Raw genomic sequence first — 26,679 nt, forward strand, 5'->3', positions numbered from 1 at the left:
TCATTTTGTTCCTGTTGATGTCCAACATATGTATTTCTATTATTCTATAATTTTGCTGGGGGTCTTTAGATTCTATTGACTCATGCTTTCAACTTTAAAAATACTAAATCTTCACAAAACCCTTTCTGATAATATATGTGATTACTTGAAATTTTTAATCGTATTGCGTAGTTCCGCATTGCTAACATTTGAGAGACTGCTTATGTAGAAATGCTAATTCCTATGAGTTCTCAAAGCACAAATAGGATCATGTTTTTCCAAATGAGGTTTTCAGTAATCTGCTGATCGATAGAATCTGTTGCATATATATCTCCCTAATGTATAGTCAAAATAACCTACACTGTAATAACTGTATCGATGTCATCATGATAAGCTGAAACCAACCCTCATTTTCTTTTGAAAGGTTAGCAAACTACTGATATTTTTGTAAGTAGGTAAAGGAATACAACTTCAATTTGGTCGAATAAATCTTTGAATTAAATTGATTTATCCAACTGGATGTTAGTTGCAAATTTTCACCACAATTTATTTTTTGTATTGAAAAAACATATTTAGAACTCTTCAGTTGAATCAACAAATCGGTCCGTCAATTGCTGATATTAAAAAACAGTTAGAAGCAAATCGATGTTTAGAACAATTAATTGAATCTGGTGAAGCATTAGCAGAACGTTTAGATAATTTCATAACTATTGTTCCACAAAAAACAACAGATAATGAAGATAATTATGTGAATGATCGTGGTGTAGAAAATGTAATTGCTGAATTAGCTACTCGTTGGAGTCGTTTAGTTAGTTGGGTAAATACACGTTATGCATGCTTACAAAATGTTCTACTATATTGGAGACATTTCGAAGAAGAAGCAAATGTTTTATCTGATTGGCTAGATGAACGTACAGATGAAGTGACTAAAACAGTTGCAAATTTAATCCCATCAGTGCCAAATCATCATTCTAATAATATATTGACAATTTCACATTCACGACATAGTTCATTTGGTAATGATATGGACTTGAATGAACAAAAATTAACTAACTATAAATTACTTGAAAGAGCTGGATCTAGTGGCAGTTCAGTTATGCAAACACAAGATAGTATGGAACGAATTACCGTATCAAAAGATAATTTAAATCGTGATAGTTTACAGCAAATGGTTTTAACTCAAAATGATGCGGAAATGGAAGCTATCGACGTAAGTTCATGTAATTTTCAACGTTTGTATTGATTTATTCAGCAACAAAAAAATTGTAAAACTATTGTAATATTTAGTTCAAAAAGTTTGAAATTATTTTTCATCAACTGACCTAGAAATGACAAATATATTGATATGGCCAAGAGGAATTGAATACGATGATTGAAATGGGTTTTATCCTTGGTTGACAACAAATATTATGACTTTCTCTATTCCTATTCTACTCCACTTCAGAACCTTACATCACTATGAGCTAAGAATTTTCAAGAGAAAAATGATTGATCTGTGACTACGAAGAACTAATATTTAGGAAAACTACCACTCTTAACATAAGTTTTTAAGTAATTAAATATTACAATTAAAAAAGTGACTAAACGGTCGGTGAAAATCGGTTCAGTAACAGAATAGATTATCCGATAAAACCGTTCCAATCATAAAACAGTATGAACAAAAATCTGATGAAGAGGATTTTATATGTTACTGAAAAGTGACCTCAAATGCCAATTTTTATTTCAGTCACTTCATATGACTACTTCTCCCTGAGTTTCTCTCCGTTGTTATTAATTCTCAGACAACTTTGAGATTAAAACTAAAGTATAGTTTCATGCAATTGGTTCCTTTGATAAACTTCTGTTAAATTAGAGCGAGACATATCATAGGATGAAGTGACTTATTTTCATTTCATATTTCCTGAATCTTCTGCTTATGCACTGATTTATATGAATAAATAAGTTTTTTAAATATAAGGTGTGCACAATCATCAAATTCCATCGTGAAAATTTTTTAGTATATGGTTGTTATTACTTATTATCATACTCGACTACTTCATGGCTTCTTTTTCACCTATTCTATCCATCTATAAACTGAACTTGTGTGGAGGATTAGCTTCTAAATAATTTTCAAGGCTTTGTATATTACTCTTCATGATAACCATTATTAGACAACTCCTAATGGTGTATAAGTTTCCGAAGACAACCTAAAAATGTTGACGACAGTTTATTATTGTATAGCACAGATCACTAAGCCACAAGCACATAGTGAATTTGAGCAGAAATGAGAATGAGTGTGAATAAGAGCGAACGAATACAGAGGTAATTAAAGCGACGAACGAATTGATAAGATTGAAGCATATATATATATATAAATCATTGAGCAATTTAAGCAACTACTGTTTAAGCTAGTGAGAGATATGTGTAGATGTTATACATGATCATACAGACATAATAATAATAATACAAAGATATAGACAAATCATTACTGTTCAAAGCTTAACAAAATTAAACGTAAGTAGATTCAAGTGAAGTGCAATACTTGTATGATTATGTAAACTATTTATTATAACTATAATTAATTTTCATTATTGCATTTAATGACTTTATATATTGTTATTATATAAAATCATATTTATTTATATAAATCACTATGTAAAAGATTTAGAACACATGAAATGGGATAAATTCACTTCATCCCACCAAGTTTATTGTAATGACTTTTTAAAAATTTTTTTTATAATCCTTATGATATTTCATTGATGATAATTTAAATAAACTACACAAAAACAATGTGATAACCACTTTGGATAATAAATCAGTATACTAAGGTTTATTGAAGCCTTAGTTATACGGAAATTGAAACCCCTCTTTATGTATTCAAAAATAATTTATTCTTACCTTTGACGATAATAATTTAGATCAGAGGGGGTTTTGTGGAGAATTTAGTATTTTCACAGTTGAAATCATGAGTCAATTGAAGCTAGACCACCATCGAAAACCTGGAAACACTCGATGGCTGTTTCGTCCTATTATGGGACTCCTCAGCAGTGCGCATCCACGATCCCGCACTCGCGAGACTCGAACCCAGGACCTACCAGTGTCGAGCCGAAGCCCTTAACCGATAGACCACTGAGCCGGCATCCAACGGTGTTAATGTCTAACTTCAACCAATCCACGATTTTGAGCGACCGTTCACCAATTGTCTTCAGTGAGCTGATATCTCTACAACAGACTTGGTAGAACTCCACTGGCCACTGCTTTCCACTAGAACTCAAGGAAATATCTCTTGAAGTCAGTCACTAGTGAGCATATGATTATAGATCAGAGGGGGTTTTGTGGAGAATTTAGTAAAATCTCAGCGAATGAATTTAAAGTAAATCCAACGTTTTGCCTGGCAATCTGGTCCAAGCTTTTTCAAGGAATTATAATCAAACATCAAAATTATCGAATATAAATAGGTACATGGTTCTTCGTTCCATTGTACACTGAATAGTTCATCCAATGAACGTTAAAAATGTCTAAACTAGGTATATGTATTAGTGTGTAAGAGATTTGTGATGTGAAATGAAATGTGTTAAGATAACATATTGTATATATTACGTAAGTGGTGAGAGGAGAAGAGGAGAAATTTCATTCACAATATATGGTATCTTGTCGGTGAATTTTTAAGAAAACCTATTCAGTGTACAATGAAACAAAAAACCATTTACCTATTTATATTCGATAATTTTGATGTTTGATTATAATTCCTTGAAAAAGCTTGGACCAAATTGCCAGGCGAAACGTTGGATTTACTTCAAATTCATTCGCTGAAATTTCACAAATATATTATTCCTATTTAATATATATTTATATGTTTATAAGTCTCAATATCATGTGAGCATAGAAATCAGACTTTCTTAAATGATATCAATTCAGAACGAAAACTATTATTTTTAATTACGTAATGGATTACTACTGAAATAGATTAGATAGAAACATTTATGACAAAAAATATATATATGACAGCTGAATAAGAATTTGTCAAATAAAAACTGATCTTGATTAGAAAAACAATTCACTGGATTTATTTACAGAATCATCAAGTGTAATTGCATTCATTCAGTAAGTTACTTAAGCTAATAGTTTATATAACATGAATCAAAGCATTTCTCTTTTAATAGTTGAATTCATGAGTCGATTTAAGCTAAACCATCATTGAAAACCTAGAAGCACTGGATGGCCGATTCATCCTAGTATGGGACTCCACATCAATGGGCATCCACGATCCTGCACGTACTACTCTAACTCAAAACTTACAATCTCGTGAAAACACTTAACCCCTAGATCACTGAGATGGCAACTAATGGTGTTGATATACAAGTTCAACCAATCCACGGAATTGCGCAACCATCTTCCATTGTCTTCGGTGGGTAACTGCTTCACACTAGACAAGGATTAGTTCCACTGGTCACGGCTTCTCACGGGAAATATAGTCGCACGACATCGTGGATTGGTTGAATTTATGGATTAGCACCATTAGTTGCCAGCTCAGTGATCTAGAGGTTAAGTGTTCGCACGAGACTGAAAGTCTTGGTTTGGGGTTGCGCGTTCAGGACCGTGGACGCGCACTGCTGCGGAGTCCATACTAGGATGAAACGGTTATACAATTCTTCCAGGTTTTCAGTCGTGATCTAACACTGACTGGTTCATGATCTCAATAGAAACTCAACTATATCCACAACCCTATACAATGTTGGGATGTTGGGATATAAATTAAGATCGAATTATGTTGATCAAGGATTACTTCCTCTCATCTTCTTATCAATGACCTGGATACAAACACAGTGTGCTGTAATTTCCGGTTACTTATTTCCATTGTAACGTTCAAAAATCGATCGATGAACACTGGATGAACACTCAGAGCAATGTTATGTTATATAACCTCGGAGAATCATAATCGCTTAGTCGTCTTTAGGGTTATATCATTTTAAATTTAACGTCAAAAAGTACAAAGGTATTTTTTTTTAACCCACGAATATATACTACTAATACCTAATTGCAAGTAGCCGTTAAATTAGGCACCTAAGCAGCCCTAATGTTATTCTTTCTTATTTAGTTGTTTATTGACTACTTACACTACGCATCAAAATAAACTAGTATATACGAGTTTCAAAAGAAAACTTATTCAATTCCATTAGCATAGCAAAAAATAACTTTTAACCTAATACTTAATTTATGTCATACTTCTATTGAAAATATGTAGGATTGAGCTAATGTGCACATAAGTTATGTAATGATTTATATAGAAGCTGCGAATATGATGAAGAAACATATAAAATATATATTTGTTTGTATGTTTGTTTGCTTATTTTGTGTATACTATTCTATAGAGACACAACAACTAAATGAGCAATAGATGAATCAGCTGTAAAATTTCTGATACCAAATAATGTGAGAACCGCAAATCAATAACGTATGTATATATATATATACGTATTTTCGTCTATGTACAAGACACATGAGTTGATGTGTCTGTATTCAATACTTCAGCACCAATCGTTTTGATGCTGATGATAATGATTGATTGTTTGATAAATAGTATTTTTCATAGAAAGATTTTAACTATTTTAATATAACATTTCACGTTTATTGATAACGTTTTTAATCAGTGGATGTATATAAGACGTAAATATTGTTTTTAAATAAACAAGAAAAGCCACCGTATACTAGCCCGCGAAGTGACAAATTTTCATGTTTTTTTCTACGGTCTATCATCAAATGATTTTTTTTTCATGGAATGAATTTAGTTCATTAGTTCATTTCTATGCTTCTGTGTAACATAAAATTTATCAAATTTAAAAGTCCATATCCATTGATAATTGAACAAGTTGGAAGCTGTTGAATAACTTACTTGTGTTTAAGTATTATTCAATCTGTAAAACAAGTATTTAATGATTAAAATTGGAAATATACACCACTCTTGAACTTGTGGATTTATTGTTTTATATCTTTATTAAAACATAAAGGAGAATAATATTAACAGTGGAATTTATCTCATATATACATAAAGTTTAAAAGTAAGTAATATATTAACAGATTGCATTTGAAAACGAATCAATATACATATACTAAATATACAATCTAGATATTTCCTAAATGCTAATTAGATTTGAATCTTTATTGTCTAGTTACTAGACTGTAATGTGAAACTGCAAATTTAACAATCATGACAACACTCTATACAAAAAAAACCCTCATCCATTTACTAGCAACTAACTTTTAGAGGTCATTAGTAGAGTTCTGTACAGTTCATCCATGTCGGATATGAAACACATTATCGATGACAATAGATTATGGTCGCGCAATATACCAAATTGACTGACGTTACAAATGTAAACCACTGCATGCCACCTCATGCATCTGAAAGTTATGGGTTAACCGCCAAACCTGGATTTTTTAGGTCCAACCTCTGAAAAGGTCATGTATATGCGTTATCGAGAATTCCTATACATGGACGAAACAGATTTATACTGCTTCCTAGTTTTTGGAAGCTATCTAACTGAGTCAATCAGTGATAATAAACTTCGGAGTATATTTATCACTCAGTTTACTGTACTAACTGATATTCAAGATTGAACTGTCTAACAGATTTTCCATCAAATTTAGCGGTATGGAGTATCTCCCAACGTTACACTGATGCGAGGTACCTGATGACTCTTTATGAACAATTAAAATATGACTAGGACAACTATACGATTATAGACAAGTATCAAATTTGGTCATAGATGAAAAATAACACACAAGAAGAATAAATACAAGACTAGACATTGATGAAGATCTGTTAAGAAAAAAGTATTCTTGTTTTTAACTGAAATTTTTTGGTATGCAGATGACCAATGTTACTTCATTACACTCCTGTTAGTTATTCACTACATACCATTCCTCAACACTTGGATTAAGATTAATGTAAATAAACAGCCAAGTGTGAAACGCTGGCTTAAAGGCTTAAACTTTTGGATCTCAACCATAAGGTCGTACACTTAAGTTCCACTCTATTTACTTTGGTTTTGGCATTCGAGTAGTACTGATATTTCACACACATAATTGTAACTCAAAGAAATGTATAAATATTTGTACTTGGAAAATAAGTTACATCATCATCATCATCATCAAATAACCATGTATAGAGTCATATTGATAAAACTGAAAAACATTTGTTGTACAAAAGTTATACACTACTCAGTTGATTAAACTAATTTTGATAGGGTGAGTTTTAGACCCGTTAGTATACGGTTCGAAATCATGTGACTTTCTTAGTCATCCATCGTTCTTTACCATCACTGAAATATCAACTGTAAAAAGTAGAGAAAAATCCAGTCAGTTATGAAAAGAGTGAAATAATTCATATCGCTATTATTTATAATGAATAAATAATCAATGATACATTCAAAGTTTTATTAACAAATGTGAAATTACTTTCATACGGTTTAGGTTATAAGAATAGTTAAGTTATTTTAACCATTTACACTTTGAAAGCACCATCGGTGTATTTCATGAGACCACGAATGGATTCATGTTGATCAATAACCACAATTTATTTACTTCAGAATCAGTCTTTCACTATCTAGTAATTTTGCTTATCATAAAACGGATAACGATAAATCATTCACCGTATACTAACTAGTATTCAATTTAGTTATACAATGCTTTCATAAATTCTATTGACTTAAGCATGTAATTTGATCATTATCCTAGATATAACCTTTTTGTATCAGTATTTGTTTATACAAAGGTAATGGATAAGTCATCTGTTTAATATAGGATCACATGTCATTCTGAGCTAGAAATAAATACGTTCAGAAAAAAGAATTCTCTTTAAAGTCTTTAGGAGAACTATATTAGATATCAGTAAAGAACTAAGGATGTCATCTAAAATGCAAACACCTGAGATATACTGTTTTATAATAATTTTTACTAAATCTTAACCCAGAGATCTTTTAATTACAACAAATATATAATAAACTGTTGATTATTGCAATCAGTTTTTTTTGTTTTTTTTTCTTTATGAAGCTAGACAATTAAAATACATAAATATTGTTTGAATAGTTAACTTGTCATGGATGATAATTATGTTTATTTTGTTAATCGTTAAGTAGAAAGTTATCGACTAGTTTATATGAGAAATTTAGAAGTTCATAATCTCAGTTGGAATATCATTAATTAGCCTACATTACCGGAAGAATTCTTTCATTTGGCCATAACATTTTGTGTCATTTCTTACTGATAACTTTCATATAGGCCAGAAAAATATTTTATGGTTAAGTTTTCATACATTATGAAGTTGAGGTTATTAGTTTTGTTTTTAAATGACAAAGTACTGTGTCCTGCCTATCAGCAAGTAAATATGCTGTCCAACAATTCTCTCTGGATTAGTTTATAGTTGTAAAACTTAACATTGGAAGCCTCTGGTTTTAGAGCATTCCTCACATATAATACAGTGATCGAGTGACTTAAGGTGAGGTTAAACACAAACTACTGCGTAAAAGTGAGAAATTAACTGACTAGATCATGAACCGTAGTAGTTATTGTATGAACCACGTACAAATACCCTCCGCTAACCACTGATTAGCATACAATTTGGTTGTCAGATTATCAAGGGCGGCCACAGTAATCATAGTGCGTCAGTCCAGAAAGTTATTGTCTTTTAGAACTAGTCATACCGATGTAGAACTCTTGGTTACAGTTATTAAGATAGTCTTAATCTGTGCTTGTAAAGCTCAGGTGATATAACCGTAGATTAATCTAAATAATACAAATATATCCATCCTTTATCTTTAATCAGATATTGAATTTCTATGTGATATTCTTCATATTTTATTCTACAATTCGCCCAAACTATATTTTTCATTGACATTCTCACTTCACTAATTTTCATTCCCACTCTTTCCTGTTACTAAACTTATTCGAAGTACAACAACCTGAGCTGATGTATATTTGTATTAATTTCCACATTGTTTATGATTGGCCGACTGTCTAGATTTCGCTTTCGTACACAATTGATCACTGGGCTATCCTTAATAAAGATTGTCAGCCAGGAAGATTACCTATAAACGACTCAATGATTGATTGATTACGTGACTGGAACAGTAATAAACCTGACATAATTCTATAACGTCTAAATGAGTCAACAAAAACAATGGGAATAGATAGCCAGCAAAATGTAAAATAACAGTAACTGCATTTGTATTAGACTCTCTAATTTCCATTCGTGTTACTTAAGCACGACGTCGTTCCAAAATGCCATTTAGAAATTCCAAAGTTCTTTACGTAGCTTATACATACGGTTATTTTATAAGACTGATACCATTTATCAGTTTAATCTCACTGATGAGTTCTATAACTTACTCTTATCTCAACAATTTATATTCTTAAGTAAACATTGACTGAAAATATGTAACAAATGTTCCAAACATTTCATCTGGCAGGTATACAACTTCATCGATTAGTTTACTCCTTAACCTTTGTTTAAAAACGTTACATACTTATTAATCAATCAGTAAACAAATATATTTTATTGATATAATGTGTGTTAGTGTTAAGAATGAATGCGTGTTTATCACCACTGCTCATCAGGTAATTAGTTCTTTGGTTTTAGTAGACGTTATTAAAACATTATTTACAGTATGATGCAGATGTTACAAACGTCACATGTTGTACATAAATCTAAATTTTAATGCGTTAGTTCAATAAAACTAATATTATATAGATCCAAACTACAATTGTTTAAAAGTAGTTTCATTTCAACGGTTATTGTGTGAATTTTATGTTTATTGAATGATGAATAGTATGCTTGAAACAATACAAAAAATTTTGTGCTGAATTTTTCGAGATAATTGTGATGGGATATGTTAGTAGGTGGATACTGCCTGATTGAGGCCCACATAATTATTACAACTAATGGTTTAACACTTTGGGTAACATGGTTCAGAATCGGTCTAAATGCCACCCACTACTTGTCATCCCTTGGATCTGTAATTTTAAAATTACCTCATAGTTTCTACTCAGTGAATTCATCGCTTTGTCTCGAATCAAATTATTGATGGATAATGTTCACTACTACTACTGATATTTTTACTACTTCTACTACTCCAGCACTCGTCTTGATAAGTTGATCTTGCCGTGCTGATGTGGCGTGATAACTAGAACCAATTCGCCTATATCAGATTCTCCATTATTTACGGTTGACTGACTAACTGATTGCTTCAACCATGAAGTTTTCATTGTCCTCCTAGACAACACTACACATCTAAAAAGACTAACGCCGCATCCCAGTCATTTCACTACTGTTTTATCAATTTGTCCTAGAATTTTAAAGTGTGACGAGTTGTAAGAAACGCTTATATTTTACTCTTATTTAGGTGGAATATCTTTTTGAATAGACCTTTTGTTTTCTAAGAGATAATATAAGGGTTAACTTTACCATTGATTGTTGATTGGTCGGATTGATGAACTTATCAACTACCCAAGACTTCAGTAATTTCTCAATAAAAAGCATATCAGCATCTGTTCACATACAGTGAAATGAGAAAGGCAATGAAACTCTAGTTGCTGGATGATGTTGACCCAGATGATAGTGAAAAGCGAAACAACTAATCTTTCTTGGTCTATTTTTCTGAAGTATATTTGTCAGTCTATTTTATAGGTCATATTTCGCCTGTCTATTTCTGTCGTTTTGTTCTGCAGTCTATGTATTATAGTGTAAACTTATTGTCTCATATTTATGCTTCAATTCTATTCCGAATAGTTTAAGTAGTTTACGTATAATCTATGAGATGTTCTTCAATTAAGCTATAAAATCTGTTTGTTATTTTCCTAGGATAACCTTTTCCTTGATAATAGGTCAAATGCACACAACTGTTGTGTCTGAAGAAAATTAGATGAATGGTAACTTCCGGGAATTATTTGTATATGTATATATATATATATATATGTATATATATATATATATATATGTATATATATATATATATATATTCCTAATTTATTCCCCCAATTTACTAGTTACAGTCTCCCATACACTCAGTCACTTTCGGATTGATCTTGCATAATTATTATTGTTCATTTTATGGTGTGATGCGGTTTGGTTTGCTTGTATATTATCCAAGTATGTCTGAAGTATATGATTGATGTAGCGGACTCTGATATTCGTGGTTTGAACTGAACCGACTGAGCTAGTAAAGAAGCAACTATATCACGGACCAATATAGATTCAGAGGTGACTTATGGCTGCTAGTGGTGGTTGACGTGCCATTATTTAGCTAGTGAATAAGGTCATAGTAGTCGATACTATGATTGGCGATTTTCTCACGTGGTATTCGACAGGGACATAGGTCATGACACTTATAAAGTTACATCATGAGGCCATTCTTTTCGAGGCTTTATGAATGAAAAAAATAACAAGTTGTGAACTCTGAATGCAACTAAAATTATACTTATATTTATACCTAACACTGTAATGGGTAAAACCAATTAATAGTTTAGTGAAAGTTACAGTGCCTTTGTACAGTATAAAAATCATATATTAAATACATTATTTGAACATCTTCCTTCATTTGTCTTGTGCATACTTCTTCTTTCTTCTAATTCGGTTGTTATTCCCAGTGTTCTCTGTTTCTCTTCCTCTTTATTTCATTTCAATCTTCTGTTGGTTAGCATTCCATTTTTAATCCCTGCTATAATATCACCCTTGTATCAGTTAGATATAAAACTAGAAAATAATTATTTTTAAGCTACATGGTTGGAGATAGTCATTATGTCACTTCAACCTTAGGTTCTGAAATAGTTTGCATCCATCAACGTAGTTTACCTGAAATATATTAAATTAGAGCATTTGAATAGGACAATGGAGAAATACAATAATTCGAGTACTTAGTAATTAAATAATAAAATTATAGACAGTCAATCCTCATAAGATAATTCTGAATGTTTAACCTCTTTAGAATTTTATTTGTCGATTTTGATCAATATTAACCTGACAGTTTCTTTCATAATCTACAATACACCATATATGATGTGCGGATTTTTCGAGTATTCATATCGTATGTGCTTTATGATAAGTTCCAATGACTATTTCTCTAAAAAAAAGAAATAGAGAACAATAAAATGTATTGATGAAATGGCTATAGTAAAAACTTTTTTATAGAATAAAATACTTTTCATACAACGTATGTACAAGTACACTCACAATTGATGTCTGAGTTGGTTTAGTGGTTTTTTTCGTTTCTTGTTTAATCACCAGTACATCGATATATTCATACAGATATATTAAATTTTACTAAATATTTATCGTTTCTAAATGTTTAAAGGATAAAAGCGTGGTACAACACTTATCAAAGTAGTGTTAAGATGGTAACATTTTATGTTGACAAAAAATAGTGGTGTTTCAACCATTTGAAATAAACATTATCAGTCATTTCAAATAAACGAAAACCGAAAGAGTGATTTTCTCTTAACCTTAGATTAAATTGGCTCTGTAGTGAAATGGTTTACATCAGCTGATACCAAGTGTTCAAAAACGTCGGTGGAAATACTTTTCTGTACGATTATTCTAGACAATAGTAAATAATACAGATGTTACGTGGTTGGAGGTAGCCGGTAAGGAACGTTGAACCTAGTTTTCGTATTAGTTGAAATATTACTGATGAGTATGTTCGATTTTGAAGGAATTAATGATCTCAGTAAGATTTTAATCTTGGTCTCTCAATTTCCCAGTGTAAGATGTTGTCACCGTTCAATAACGTAACTACCGGAGACGAACTGCTGCCTTATTAACACTTACGACCTGTAACCTACTCTATTCAAAATTGTGTAAGTGAATAATTTGTCTGAGACGAGTTGTTTTAAGTTCTGTTGTTATGTACATACACAAGTCGACCATGGAGTCCAATGTCTAATTCAACAGTATATAACAATTACAATCTACTACTTTAATGATTAAACAACTCAGCTTTTAGTCAATGGTTCACTCAACCAGATAATAGCATTAGTAACCACACAAACTGTGTGACCAGACATCGTCAGCTTCAAAGTGAAGAGGAAATTAGGGAAAGATGCTGGAGATGGACAGGACTTACATTGCAGAAATTATTAAAACAAACTCTAACTTGAAATCTTCAAGGCAAAAGGAAAAGAGGCAAACCAAGAAACATATTACACCGGGAATCGGAGGCAGATACCAAAAGAATAAGTAGTACTTGGCAAGAACCGGAAAAAGAAGGCCCAGAATAATTTAGGTTGGTGAGTCCTGGTCGGTTCCCAATACTCCACGAGAGACAACAAGACTAAGTAAGTAAGTGTAGCTGGTAAATAAGGTATATAAAATATCATAAGAAATGGATCAGCCAATAACTTAGTATAGAACATCTTTCTTTTGTCTTTAATGACATAGCATTTACTTTTTTAAAATAAAAAACTGTACTTATGTCATTGCTTTCTTCTTTAAAGAAAATAGGATTACGTACATTATAAATCAATATAATTGAAATCAATTTCAAGTTTATTATTATGTCAATCTAAAATATAATAAACTATTTATTTTTGTTTATTCTTTTTTTTTATTTTTTTATCTTTATTTAAAAGTAAATTTATCATTTAAGAGTACATTTTATTGACATAAAATAATAAAACAGAAAACAACGAAAAAAAAAGAAAATGAGCAACAACAACAACAACAAAAAATGAATGAATTTAATTTTGATTATAATCTAAGATGATTTTAACTTCTTTATCAGTTATAGAATTAATAAAATAAGTTTTACATAAAAGTATGAACGGAATTTTATCTATATCGATTTATGTTTTTTCTTTTAAAAAAAAATTGTTTCTTTGCTTATACCTTATGTGAATGTGTGCGTGCGCGTGTGTGTATGTGGCCTTATTTGTGTATAAACAAATATATATATGTTAGTTATACCAATTTCTGTTTCTACGTAAGTATAAATACACATAGAGTTTAATATGTATAGATAGTTTATTGTAATGTATTTCGTCAAATCTTACTCTTCATCATTTGGTAAACAGCTCAATTTATAAAATGTATTCATTAGAAATTGATCTCCGTTAAAGTATCATTTAAATTTAAGGAGTATTAGATATCTTTTTTGTGCTAGTATGCATTTCCTTTGTGGTGATTACAAATTACCCCAATCTTAGCAAAGCCATTCCAAATAAACCATAATATTCAATCCACTAGTGAATTATTTCTAAAGTTCTAGTGCGTTCAGATATGTAGGGAGTGAAACAATTGTCACCAATGAGATTGGATATTCATTTCACTTTATCTTGCGAAATGATTATTTAGAATTATACAATTGGAAGCTAGTTAACTAGTTTTAATGGTTAAGAGACCTATGAAAGACCTGAACGTCCTTTAATTACATTAACAATTATTTTTATCAGAAGGGGTTTTGTGGAGATTTTAGTAGTGTGCGAGACTGATAGGTCCTGGTTTCGAATATCGCGAGGCGAGAACGTGGATGCGCACTGATGAGAAATCTCGCATTAGGACGAAACGGCTGTCCAGTGCTTCCAGGTTTTCCATGGTGGTCTAGCTTTGATTGACTCATGAACTCAACTATAAAATTATTATTATACTAAATGTTTTATGTGTTTGTATGATAACTTACGATAAGTTATGTCATACAATTTTCCTCACTGATAAATTTGACTAATGCAAAGACAATGCAAGTAGAAGAGTAATATGAATTCATTTTATCCCATGGTTCCTCATCAACTGCTTACAATCTGAACACAATACTAATAATCATTAAAACATATTTGATTATACTTTTAAAACGGTATTACTTCAAGTTAATAAATGAATAGATATTAATGAATTAAATTGCGAAAAATCTTAACATAGGTTGTGCAATGTAAAAATAGCTTCAAAATCAATTTTATTTTGAATTACTAAGAGCGAGACTATAATTTATGTACGAAACAATCAGATATAAGCTAACAGTTCTTGGATTTTGGTTCATTCATTCTTTTGGCCAAATAACGCAATTTATCTTATGTCAGTTTGTGATGAAAACACCAAGTCTAATTCCTAACCCTAATAATCAACTGTTAATCATCATTGTAATTCTTCACATTAGTTTATAACCTTCATTTAGTTTTAGTTGGTAGGTGGACATGTTCAAGGTCACTTTAGCGTTGCTCAAAGGTTTTCCATAAATTATAGTCTCATCTTATTAAGTAATTGTAATGCTACAACTCGTTGTAGTAGTTTTAAGCAAATCAATATATTTTTGGTAAATCTATCAAGCGGATAAATATTGCATTTCAATTATTTGTTGCATTCCTATAGTAATTCGAAATCATTTTAAATAAAATACACTATGTGAGGATCATATTTTAAATGTAAACAATTATATGAGTGAAATTTGGAAGTTTGGTAAAATATTGACATATGAAAGAATTATAATAAATTTATTTCCTTATTGTTGCATCTTAATTCTGGATACGTTAAAACTATGAAAAAGTTCTAATATCTCAGACTGTAAAGTTAGGTGACCCAGGTTCGAACCCTTCAGGTGTCATCAGTTCTCTCGAGATTAAAAATGAATATTACTGACAACTGTCAACTAGCATGAAACTCAAGTCCAGGATTTTTTGTCAGCTACTTCCAGTGAAATGGCATCAGTATATCCGAACCTATATATTGATTCTTAAACATCTGATTTAACAGGTTTGTAACAACATTCTATAGAGCTTGATGTCATTTTTCAATCATTGAGTAATCTACATTGTGTATAAAACACAAGTTATATTTTAAAAAAATCAAATACTCACTAGTTATCATCCGACTTTTAGTGGTTCATTTGGGTGATTTCGAGTAATTATGAGTAGTTCATGTCGGTTAGTGTATAATTCCTTCCATAATTTAACCTGACACTCTGTAATCAAATAGCTGTGAACCACTGACAATTTCTGTCTTTATTTTAACCTAAATTATCTTAATTCGAGAAGTAACCTAAAAGTCTATCAAGATTCAGTAAAGGTAAATACTTTATATTATTTAAAACTCAAAAGATCTAAACGGTGCCTTTATGTTAGCAAATTTCAAATTTCTTATGCATGATACTTTGATGTTGAAAATATCCCTAGCTCCTTATTTAATACAAATGCATAAAACTACATTGAACACGATTTTCTATTGGCAACTATGAAGTATCTAGAATTAGATACAATCTACCGTGATATCAAATTAGTTAATTAATTGAACGGTTCACAAGAATGATAAATTATAAATTCATGTCATGTAAACATATTTGCAAATAAAGAAAATTTAATAAAGTATTAATTTAGTAATATGAAATAAATTTTCAGGTTTTAAAAGTTAATCATTAAAAGGAAAAAACAAACAATTGCAGCTTCTAAATGTATGATAGTACTTGATTATTATGACTATTGACCATATAACATTAATAAATGTATTACATTAAAAAGGTTGTCTGGTACAAACTGGTGTGAATAATTCTGATTTAATGCATTAACATCAGTGTTCAAAGTTCACTAAAGATGATACTGACATTAATCATGGGTGTTAAGAAGAAAAATTTTGTGAATAGAACAACATATTTGTTCAACTAATACGAATATGTTATGAAAATCAAGTATCGTTTTACGTTGTTTTAATGAAGATATCGTATTTCTACTAGATAATTGTCATTAATTAGCAAAAGCAGATACTACTGTCATTAAACAGGTGATTAATTTAACCGCATCTTAGAATTTGAATCTGTCGTATTATACAATTAATTTGGTTAATAATAAGATTATTTTTAATCAATCATTACTAAATTCGTATATATCTGTTGTATCATTAAATGAGTAAAGAGAAGAGCTTGAAGTTCTGTTCAGTCTCCCAATACACTTTTACGTAAGACGCTTTTATTTTATACAAAATTATTAGTTACCTTATAATGTTTACACGTCGAATATATGCTCTTAATCACTAAAAATACCCTAAAATTGTTATTTATATGACTCAAGGTATCTCCCTATAACTTATTAATATACTCAACAAAGCAAGAAAGCTACTTCAAAAAATGAAATATCAGTAGTTATATGATTGTTTAATCTGTTTGTTATTAGTATTTCATTATCTAAGCTTCATGGTTTAGTCGTGAAATTTTCATTGTTATTCTGGTGAGCATAATTTTTGTCTACTTCATATGAAGGTGAGCTTTTCAGTTACTCTACAAGCGTTGAATCAATTCATTCTGGTGGTCTTGTTTGTGGCTGATTCCCATAACAAATCTCGTTTTCTTGTCTTTGTATTCTTGATAGCTGTCTTGCTCAATCGACCTGTGACACGTAATTAATCGGCCGTTTTCATGTAATCTCATAATTTTGATTTATGTCAATGCGTCTATTCATTTCCAACTGATTTGAATATCGTGCTTCTAAAAACTGTTTAGTATTCTTATGATTTTCAAAATCCAGAATTTTGACGTTTTCTCAATCCAATTTATGTTTAAGATTGTCCACGTATGTTAATGTCAGTGATAACATATCATGTTATTTCACTGCTAACTCCTGGTCAGGAATGCGTAGGTGAAAAAGTGTCTTTTTTCTTTAATGTAATTTTCCTCACGTCTGATACAGTTCATTTTTTAGACTTCTTATTTGTCTCATTTTGTTGTTACGTCTTCTGATATGCATAAAAAAGGGATAAATTGAGTGAGTTGGTTTGTTTAAGACATCGGTTTCTAAATATTTCAAAATCCTAGCGGTGATTTCTGAGATGGCTTTTTTATATGGTTGAATAGTCTATTTCCCGGTTTCTGGAGTTCATTGAACGATGGCATTTTTTGTTTACTGGGAAGCATTCAATAAAATTGGTGAGATATCTATTATTACTGAAAATAAACAAAATCATCCTGTTCATATGCGGTATTTCCTAGAGAACCAATTGAAACCGCTATGTGATATGTGAACAAATTGAACAATTTACAACACTACACTCATTATAAATATTATAATTCATTTGGTATTGTTTGTTTGAACGTTTCCATTAATGTTTAGGACTGAAATTGATCTGTCTCTTATTGGCATATGTACATCCTGTGCGGATTGCTTCGATATTGCCTTAAGTCACAAGCATTATAAGTAAAGATGAATGGTAGCTAGCAGCGGAAACCAGGACACACGTCCCGTCCTATTTGGGACTCTTCAGCTGGATGTTCCTGCATCCCACAGTAGATGATCACTCCGGGACTTGAACGCGACGGAGTTCGCTACGAACTCCACCTTATAAATGTTATAATGTTTATACTTCAGTGATAACGGAAGGGAACTTTTGCAAAATTTTTGATGTAACCTTTCAATTGTTTAGTCTATTATGTGACATATATTTTTCATAACTCTCTCTTAGAAGTCTCCAAAAACTATCATTTGTCATTAGAACAGATTACTGATAATTGAGGTATTACTACTTGGATTGGTCGTTTCAGTTCAAGAATAGCTTTTATTTATATGATCTTGGCCAGAATCAGAGCATATACCTGGATATCATTTGAATACTCCTTACTTCATAATTCAAGATTTAACTGATAATTCTTCATTAAACAGAAATAACTTGTTATAATTCTGATAGATTTTGAGTGTGAATATTAATTAGTAGTGATGAGAATCGCTTAAACTAACATTCTATATTTTGGAATATCATTTCAGCAAAGAATGTCACTGTCAAGAAAGATATGTATACCTAGGTTTAAGGTTGTATTTATTTTCTAAATAGAGGCAATCGGAAGTTAGACTCCAAAGTGTTGAATTAAGCTATTGGGAATTGGTTGTTTTTATTTTATAATGAACTATCAGATTTATTTGACTTAGATATAAATATTATGTCAGTACTACATTCAACGATGAATAACATTTTATTAAGTTTTTATAAAGCTTCGTATACATCAGAGTACGTAGTGAAATTAGTATTGTAACACTCCGATTTTAAGTCAAACTGTTCTAGTGTCGGTGTAGTGAATCTGTTTCATTTGTTCAAATAGAAATGGTAATCCTAACCGCCTGGTCATACCTCAGTTTAACATAGTGATCAACAAAGTCATTGGAAATCATTCATAAAAATTGTAAAATCATGAATAGAACATGTAGGCTGTACTGTTATGCGTATCTACTGATTATCTGAAAGCAGAGTTGAAACGAATGTAGTCTGTTTGGTCATGAAAATCTCTCTAATTCACATTTTGCAAGCTAAAGAAACCAATCGCAATGGGAGACAAACCAAATATCATTTATCAATAAGTCGTAACATATACTAGAAACAATACTTATAATGCATTGTTTGCTTTCATTGTCAGGAATTTAGAGCAATTAATCTCTTTTATTTTGATGGAACATTTTTCAGATCAACTCATTTTTCTATCACAGTGCTTTCATTATCTCTGTTTGTGAAACCTAACACTAGCTATTGAGTATCACTAAAGATATTTGCGCATATTCATTCATGTAAACAATTGTGGAAATGAACATAACTAGAAAAAATGTTGAAATATTGAAAGTGACAAATAATTGTTAGATGTTTGTAAAGTGATTTTAAAATTATTTTTCATCTCAAAATAGACCCAATTTATCAACCGGTGAGAAAAATTATTTACAGACACCAGGTCAGCGAAAAAGTCGACCAATATAAAGTTAACGAGACTAACTAGTCAAATTCCATTTTAATGGTTAAATTCATTAGTTGAATAAAGCTAGATCAACGTGGAAAACCTGGAAGCACTGGACGACCGTTTTGTCTAAGTATGGGACTCCCACCATCCCTCTTGCGGGATTCGAACCCAGGACCTTCGGTCTTGTTGAAGCTATGTTAAGTATAATTGGGGACTACTGTAAGTGGACAAAACACCGTTTTACTCAACACAAGGAAGGAGTAAAAACTAGGGATGAAGACTTTAATATGCAACAACAATAAACCCGTAACTGATCCAAATACTTATCAAAACTATATAAACATATACTGACATGAATGAATCAGTAGTTTAATAAATGTATACAATTTACAACATCGATAGATTAAACATCTTCAACTAACAAATATAACCCAATCACGAAGGTATATACTAAGTTCTTTCTAACAGAGATAGTCGAATATTACACCTTTTCTCTTAATTAGCACGCATTGTGTTGTCTAGAAATATAATGAAAATTTTACAAGTGAACCATTCAACTCAGAAATACCAACACCAACTGTGGACATTTGAAACTTTACATTACAGCTTAATGGCTCTCAGATCTTAATCCCGTCATTCTGTTTTCAATCATTGTTGATGGACATAATGTGAATCATTTACTGACAATATAAAATTGTATAATAACCTTCGTGTCCCGGTGAATAAAACCAAATATTTCACACCAGTATAAACTCCAATCTCTGACTAAACCTTTTGTGATAAACAAATTGAATAGTTGGTACTACCACAAACATAAATAATCCATTCATTTTGCTCACTGTTTGTAATCACCTGAAAACCATTCTTTCTTGAATTAAATAAACTAACTTAAACTTGTATTGTTGTTGTTTTACAAGCCATACTTCTGTGGTAAAAAGGTAATAAATATGTGGGTTAACTGTATTATTGTTCTCTTAAGCTCAGTGTAAGTTCAAAATGATCATGTCTGGATATGCAAAAAAGTTTAAGTATAAATTCCAGACCAAATTCTTTTAATAAAAGTGAGAGGCCGTACTTGCTTGCCAAAAATTATTATCTATTATGAACCAACCTTAATAAAACTTCGATAGTAACTACAAGAAAACAAGTACTCACAAATCAAGGTTATAATATGTTATGTGAAGACAAACGTAAGTTCTTGTATACTTGAATATAAGTGCTCAAAAACGTATTGATTAATCTGACAATAGAAAGTTTGTAAAGTAAGCATCAAGCCAATTTCATTCTAACTTGATAATTTAGGTTACAATAGTTAATTAATTATTTCTTTAAAATACATCGTGTACATTTAACTGTTTCTCCTTCGATTAATTGTTTTTTCTTCCCTTACTTCAAGGCTTGTTTATCACCACACGAATCCCGGTGGGCACAATTACTCGCCAGCTTAGATCGTCGTGCACAAGCTATACGTGAAGCTTGTGGTGATACCGACAGTGTTAGTCGTCTAGTTGAAAAAATTGTCGACCAATTAGTATCACGTTGGAGTCAACTACGTGATCCGCAAATCAATTGTGAAGATTGGCCAGAAAAAGATATAACAGATATTGAGAAATATGTTGAATCTACAACTAAAAAAGGTCTATTGAATAATATTCCAAATAACTGTTTAAGAAATCAACAGGTAATGTCTACTACTTATTAACTGTAAATAATATTGATTTTGTTTAGTTTAAAGTCTTATCACTAATTATAAGCATTTTTATACATTAATTTGTTCATTTACTTTTTTCTCAGAATTCACAGTCAGAAGCTAAACGATTAATAGAAAGCGGTCATCTTACGATTCATAAAGCAACAAAAATTTCACGTTTTGACATGCAACCTCCACCGTCGCCAACTGGTAAGTTATGGACTAAATTATACTCACTATTTTCTTGATTATTCAATATTTCTATGTTTACTCAAAATGAGGGTTCATGTGGTTGACTTTATCGATCAAGAGGATAGAAATGGATAGAATATTTTGACACTGAATTATTAACGAAAACTAATGCATCTCTTTCTGAGGTTGCACAAATAACAATACAATATCTGAACTCTAAATTTAAATAAAACTGTACTTATGTCCTGAGATTGGTCCCTGGTCGAGTTGTGGGCTCATGCTGCTGAAAAGTTTTTCAATATGATAAAAAAGCAGTTCAGCGCCTGATGGTTTGTAATGGTTGTTCGACTAAAGTTGATCTGTAGTGAAAAATCAAAAAAGACGGAAATGCTGTTGATTGTTCCTTGAAATGTTTCAGCTGAAATCAGTTCGTTGCGAAAACGAATCTCCACATGCTACCATTCTGGATAACAATTTATATTATTATGATTATATTTATAATAACAGTTAAAAGTTCTGTTATATAGCGGAGATGTATTCGTAATAACTAACATTATTTGACCAATATGATTTAAAATATTGTTCATTCAATGATTGGTAATTCATAAATGCCACTGCGAAATTTTTTTAAAAACATATCAGCTTAGTTCTTTAAATATTTCTTTTGTACACTTGGCAAATAAAGCTAGTAACATTATAAATTCATGCTGAGTAAATTAGGCTAACGTTTTCCTCAACTATTTGTTGTGGATAAACCTAGTGTAGCACAACCTTATGGGCTAGATAAAAAAACATTTAAATTTGTCAGAAGATATAGATTGAAATTTAGTAGGTAAAACTATAATTTATGGACGATCATTGAGCAACTCTAAAATGACCTTGGAACGTCCACCTACTTACCAAGTTTAAATGAGGGTTATATATTAGTATGAGGAATTAGGATTAGGATTTACAGTTGAATGTTAGGGTTAGGAATTAAGTTTAATGTTTTTATCACGAATAACATCAGCTATAATGCCAATGAATTTCGTACTACAATGCAAGACCGGCTCTCTTAAATGTGTTTGGTTCGTCTCGCCATTTAATCTTTAATGAAAATTATACTCAAATAAGCAGCATTTTTCCAGTTACTGAGTAGAAAAAAAAGATTGGAAGTGTTTGTTATGTCATACCTAATAGACATGTATACATTGGTGATAATTGTTTTGATGGATTTCAAATGTAATTTAAATAAGGCAATTTGTGTTTCATTGGTTGATGAGTTTTCTATATTTTCATTTAACTGGATGATTGACATCTTCACCTTGATCTACTGTATTAAAATATAAGGAATTTTATTGAAGTATAGTCATATTATCTAGCTTAAAATAATGACTCTGACAATGTCACATAAATGGCATTGAGTATTACTAGTTGGAAGAGAATAATTCCACTTTTTACTATCAAACATCAGAGTTTGATTTCAATGGTTATGAATAATGATTCGATATTTTCGGATCAATAATCCCTGATGCCGGCTCAGTGGTATAGAGGTTAAGCGTTCACGCACGAGATCGAAGGTCCTGTGTTTGAATAGTGCGTGTGGGATCATGGACACTCACTGCTGAGGAGTCCCATACTAGGACGAAACGGCCGTGCAGTTCTTCTGGGTTTTCAGTGGTGGTCTAACATTGCTCAATTCATTATCTCAATTATAACTCAACAAGCTCCACAACCCCATACTGATAATCTCAGATTAAGTAAAATGCTTAAAGTTTTATAATATGTCAGCGAATTGACTGATTAAATAGTTTTGACATTTGGAAAGATCTAGTAATAATATCTGGTCATTATTTTAAAATCCTTATTATTGGATGTTGATGAGTTTCCATAATTTTAATATTTACGTTGGTAGAAATAAATGTTTCTTTAATTTGTTTTACTGGAATATGTATTTTCATCGCCTCTTAACGGCGATGACAGTTTGAAACTTTCGAAAACATGTGTATTCAAATACCCTAAACGAAGTCAAAAGAAATTAGTTAGGGGTTAATATTTCCCCATTGTTAATGATCAGAACCGCGATTGATCAGTCTCTGTTGTTAAATGGTCATCTGAAATGTCAACGACAGAAATATATACAGACAGTAACAAATTAGTAACTACCTGAACTCAGTAGCCTAAGGGATAGCATGTTGTGTGGTTAAAGTGAGAGGTACAGGGTTTAAGTTCCAATGTGTTTCAAAACTATGATTCAGGCACACACGGCTGACGAATTGAAAATAAGGTGAAACCCGCGTCCTGGATTTTACCGTGTCACATATCAAATACACCGAATCAGTGAGTTTCAAGTTAGTTTTCATCTCAAAAAGTTGAAGACGGTTGGAGGACTGTCTTAAGAGACAGTAAAGAACTTAAACAGCTTCTTCGTCATCATAATTTGTGGTCATTTATCATGATGTTACACAAATCTTAGCTTTGAGTTTGTAGTAAGTATGATACTGTTTAACGATTGAAGCTTACGTATAATCATTTTGTTTACCATGGGGACTATTATTGGATTTTATCAGTAAGAATCTGCTTTACTCTTGAACTGAGTGATTGTACAGGTTATCAATTTGAAATGAAACTTCAGGTAATGTGATTAGAAGTACGTGGTCCTGAAAGTTTTTTTAATGTGATCATAATTTCTAGACAATAAATTAAATAGTTATGGAACTGTTAACTCACCAGCAGAGATCTCCAAGTTATGTAGTGTTGTTTAACTGTCTAGAGTTTCAGTATAACTGAGCTATTTTAGATTCGTTTTTCATTACGATTAGTGTTAAAATGTTTAAAAAATATCAATCAACTTTTCATTCAAAAATAACAGGTTATCGTGCAGAATTTGAGTCTAAAGCTGAAGAACTATTAAACTGGTTGGATAATAGTGCAGAGATTTTAGAATTAATCACAATGGATAAACGTCGTGCACTTGAGACAAGTGGACAAACTCAAGTTTTAGGTCGACATAATATACCCCCTCATTCTGAAAATAATAATGGTGGTGATGATGATGACGATGATGCGATCAGAGTGATTAGTCGTGTAACTAAGGAACTTGAGGACTGGAAGCATATAAAACAACGTGTTCTTCTCCTAGGAGAACAGTATCGCGATGAATTATCTCAAGGTAATAATAATAACGATTGTAATGGTTATTGATATTTCTTAATATGATTACATGATTGTTTTTTCAAATTACAAACAAAGATTTGGAGTATTTTGGGGAATATGTCGAACATTGATTTGAATTAATTGTTCGGTTATCTGCACTTTTAAAAACAAATCAGCGTACCCTAGGGCAAATAATATCATCACATTACTATAGTATTTGTTTTAATTAGAAGATTCAAATGTTAACACTTTGTTTAATGTGGTTTCATTTTTATGCATAAATTTCATTCTTTTTTCATCTAGTTGGCGTGATTAGTTCTATCAAGTATACAGTTTTCTTTGAGTATTAGACTGTGCTTATGTAGTTCAAAAAAAATTAATCTACTTTCAATACTTATATATATATATATATATATATATATATATATATATAGAAAAAAATAGTTACATGCTTCTATCTCTACCAAACTCCACTTTTAGTAAAGTTAGATGGTGCCCAATTAAGGGCTTTCCATCTGAACGTGCTGGCATCCCAGTGTTGATGTTCACACAGGGACTCAAGCCCAGCACCTTTCTCTGTTTGAGCTCAGTAGCTCATTGGCTAACTCGTTGAGCATGTGAAGCAAAAGATACTGGATTCGAATCACGGTGTGAACATCAACACTGGAATGAAGTCATGTCTATTTGATGTGTTGCAAATAGCACAAAACATGTATCCTTGAATCCATTGCTATCCACTATTCTACTTTACCTAATTTTGTGACTGTAAAGCAATTTCAATGCAATCGTCCCACATATTCCAAAAGAGAATAAACAGCTGCAGTCTTTAACACCAAAATCAAAAAGATAAAACCTCTTCGAATAAAAATACGATTCGTTCACAATAAGTTATTAATGTAGGGTAGTTTAGTTAGTCCATTGCGTAGTATGTATAACTTAATTTATATATTTTTTCAAGATATACACAATGTTAATTGACTGAGTATTCTGATTTATTATCTACTTACTTAAAATGATAGCCGGTGAAAATATTGAAGAACTCGATCAACTATTCGATGAAATCGAAGAAAGATGGACATATCTTGATAAATTACTTATCGAAGCAAATCGTCAAATGAGAATTTCCAATCAAAGTGTTGAATTTCAACAGGAAGCAGCTAAAATACACGCATTACTAACTCGATCAAAAGATGAATTATTAAAATTGAAAAATGAAGATGATTTAAAAGAAATTCCAGAATCTAAATTGTTCACTAATGAAATGAAATCTCAATCCGGTAACGAATCAGAGATTGATATTGCAAGTATGTAAATGGTTGAATCATTATTTTTATCATAGATATGTATGCCTTCTTTTGTGTGTGTATTCATGTGTATTTTTCTCGAAACTTCTACGTTCTATAATTGCAACACTAATCATTACTATTTGTTCGGATTTCTTTTTTTACACTGTTATGTATGTAAATATGAACAAACAGTGGACAAGTATCAGTGAAAAGCTTGATTTACTTGTAATATGTTTTCTATGTTAGTGACTAATAAGATATCCAAAATTCATACTTTTGGAGCTTTTAATTAGAAAAGCTGACAGTCAACTGACTATTCATTCCTGTGCTAAAACAAGTAAACTTTTAGACCACGACAAATATCAACATAATGTAATTCATTAATCTCTGTATATAAGGAATGACGATACTTTTCTTAAAAAAAACAACCATTTCCATTTTATACATGTCTAAAATATAATACCGAAACAAAGTTGATATGAAAAAATGTGATTTATTTGAACAATACTTTTGCAATAATCTGATTGCGATCCGATCAATCTTTAGAACCTGCCACTAGGAACATCGGTGTCAATACCTTTAGTTGATATACTCAAGAGAACATCAGATATGTACAGAAGCTTGCTAGAAAAGGATTAAAAAAGAATTTCGGTCTTCTATCCTTAAGGCAATAATCTGAATATAATTATCAGCATAATCATATATAAATCTTAAGAAGGTAAATTAGATAAGAGATCAA

At 31.1% G+C, this 26,679-nt stretch overlaps 1 protein-coding gene across 1 annotated transcript in view; it reads left to right on the top strand.

Moving 5' to 3' along the window:
- Smp_163360 (Dystrophin, putative) overlaps positions 1 to 26,679 on the top strand; it is a gene marked incomplete at both ends in the record, with an annotated part of 117,723 nt that overhangs the window by 31,872 nt on the left and 59,172 nt on the right. The window contains 5 exons of the mRNA XM_018799076.1: positions 556 to 1,189; positions 21,034 to 21,318; positions 21,432 to 21,537; positions 24,371 to 24,502; positions 25,674 to 25,958. Coding sequence (XP_018646639.1) covers positions 556 to 1,189; positions 21,034 to 21,318; positions 21,432 to 21,537; positions 24,371 to 24,502; positions 25,674 to 25,958 — 1,442 coding nt within the window. The remainder of the gene's footprint in view (positions 1 to 555; positions 1,190 to 21,033; positions 21,319 to 21,431; positions 21,538 to 24,370; positions 24,503 to 25,673; positions 25,959 to 26,679) is intronic.

Source organism: Schistosoma mansoni, assembly GCF_000237925.1.
Source record: "Schistosoma mansoni, WGS project CABG00000000 data, supercontig 0149, strain Puerto Rico, whole genome shotgun sequence".
Lineage (NCBI taxonomy): Eukaryota > Metazoa > Platyhelminthes > Trematoda > Strigeidida > Schistosomatidae > Schistosoma > Schistosoma mansoni.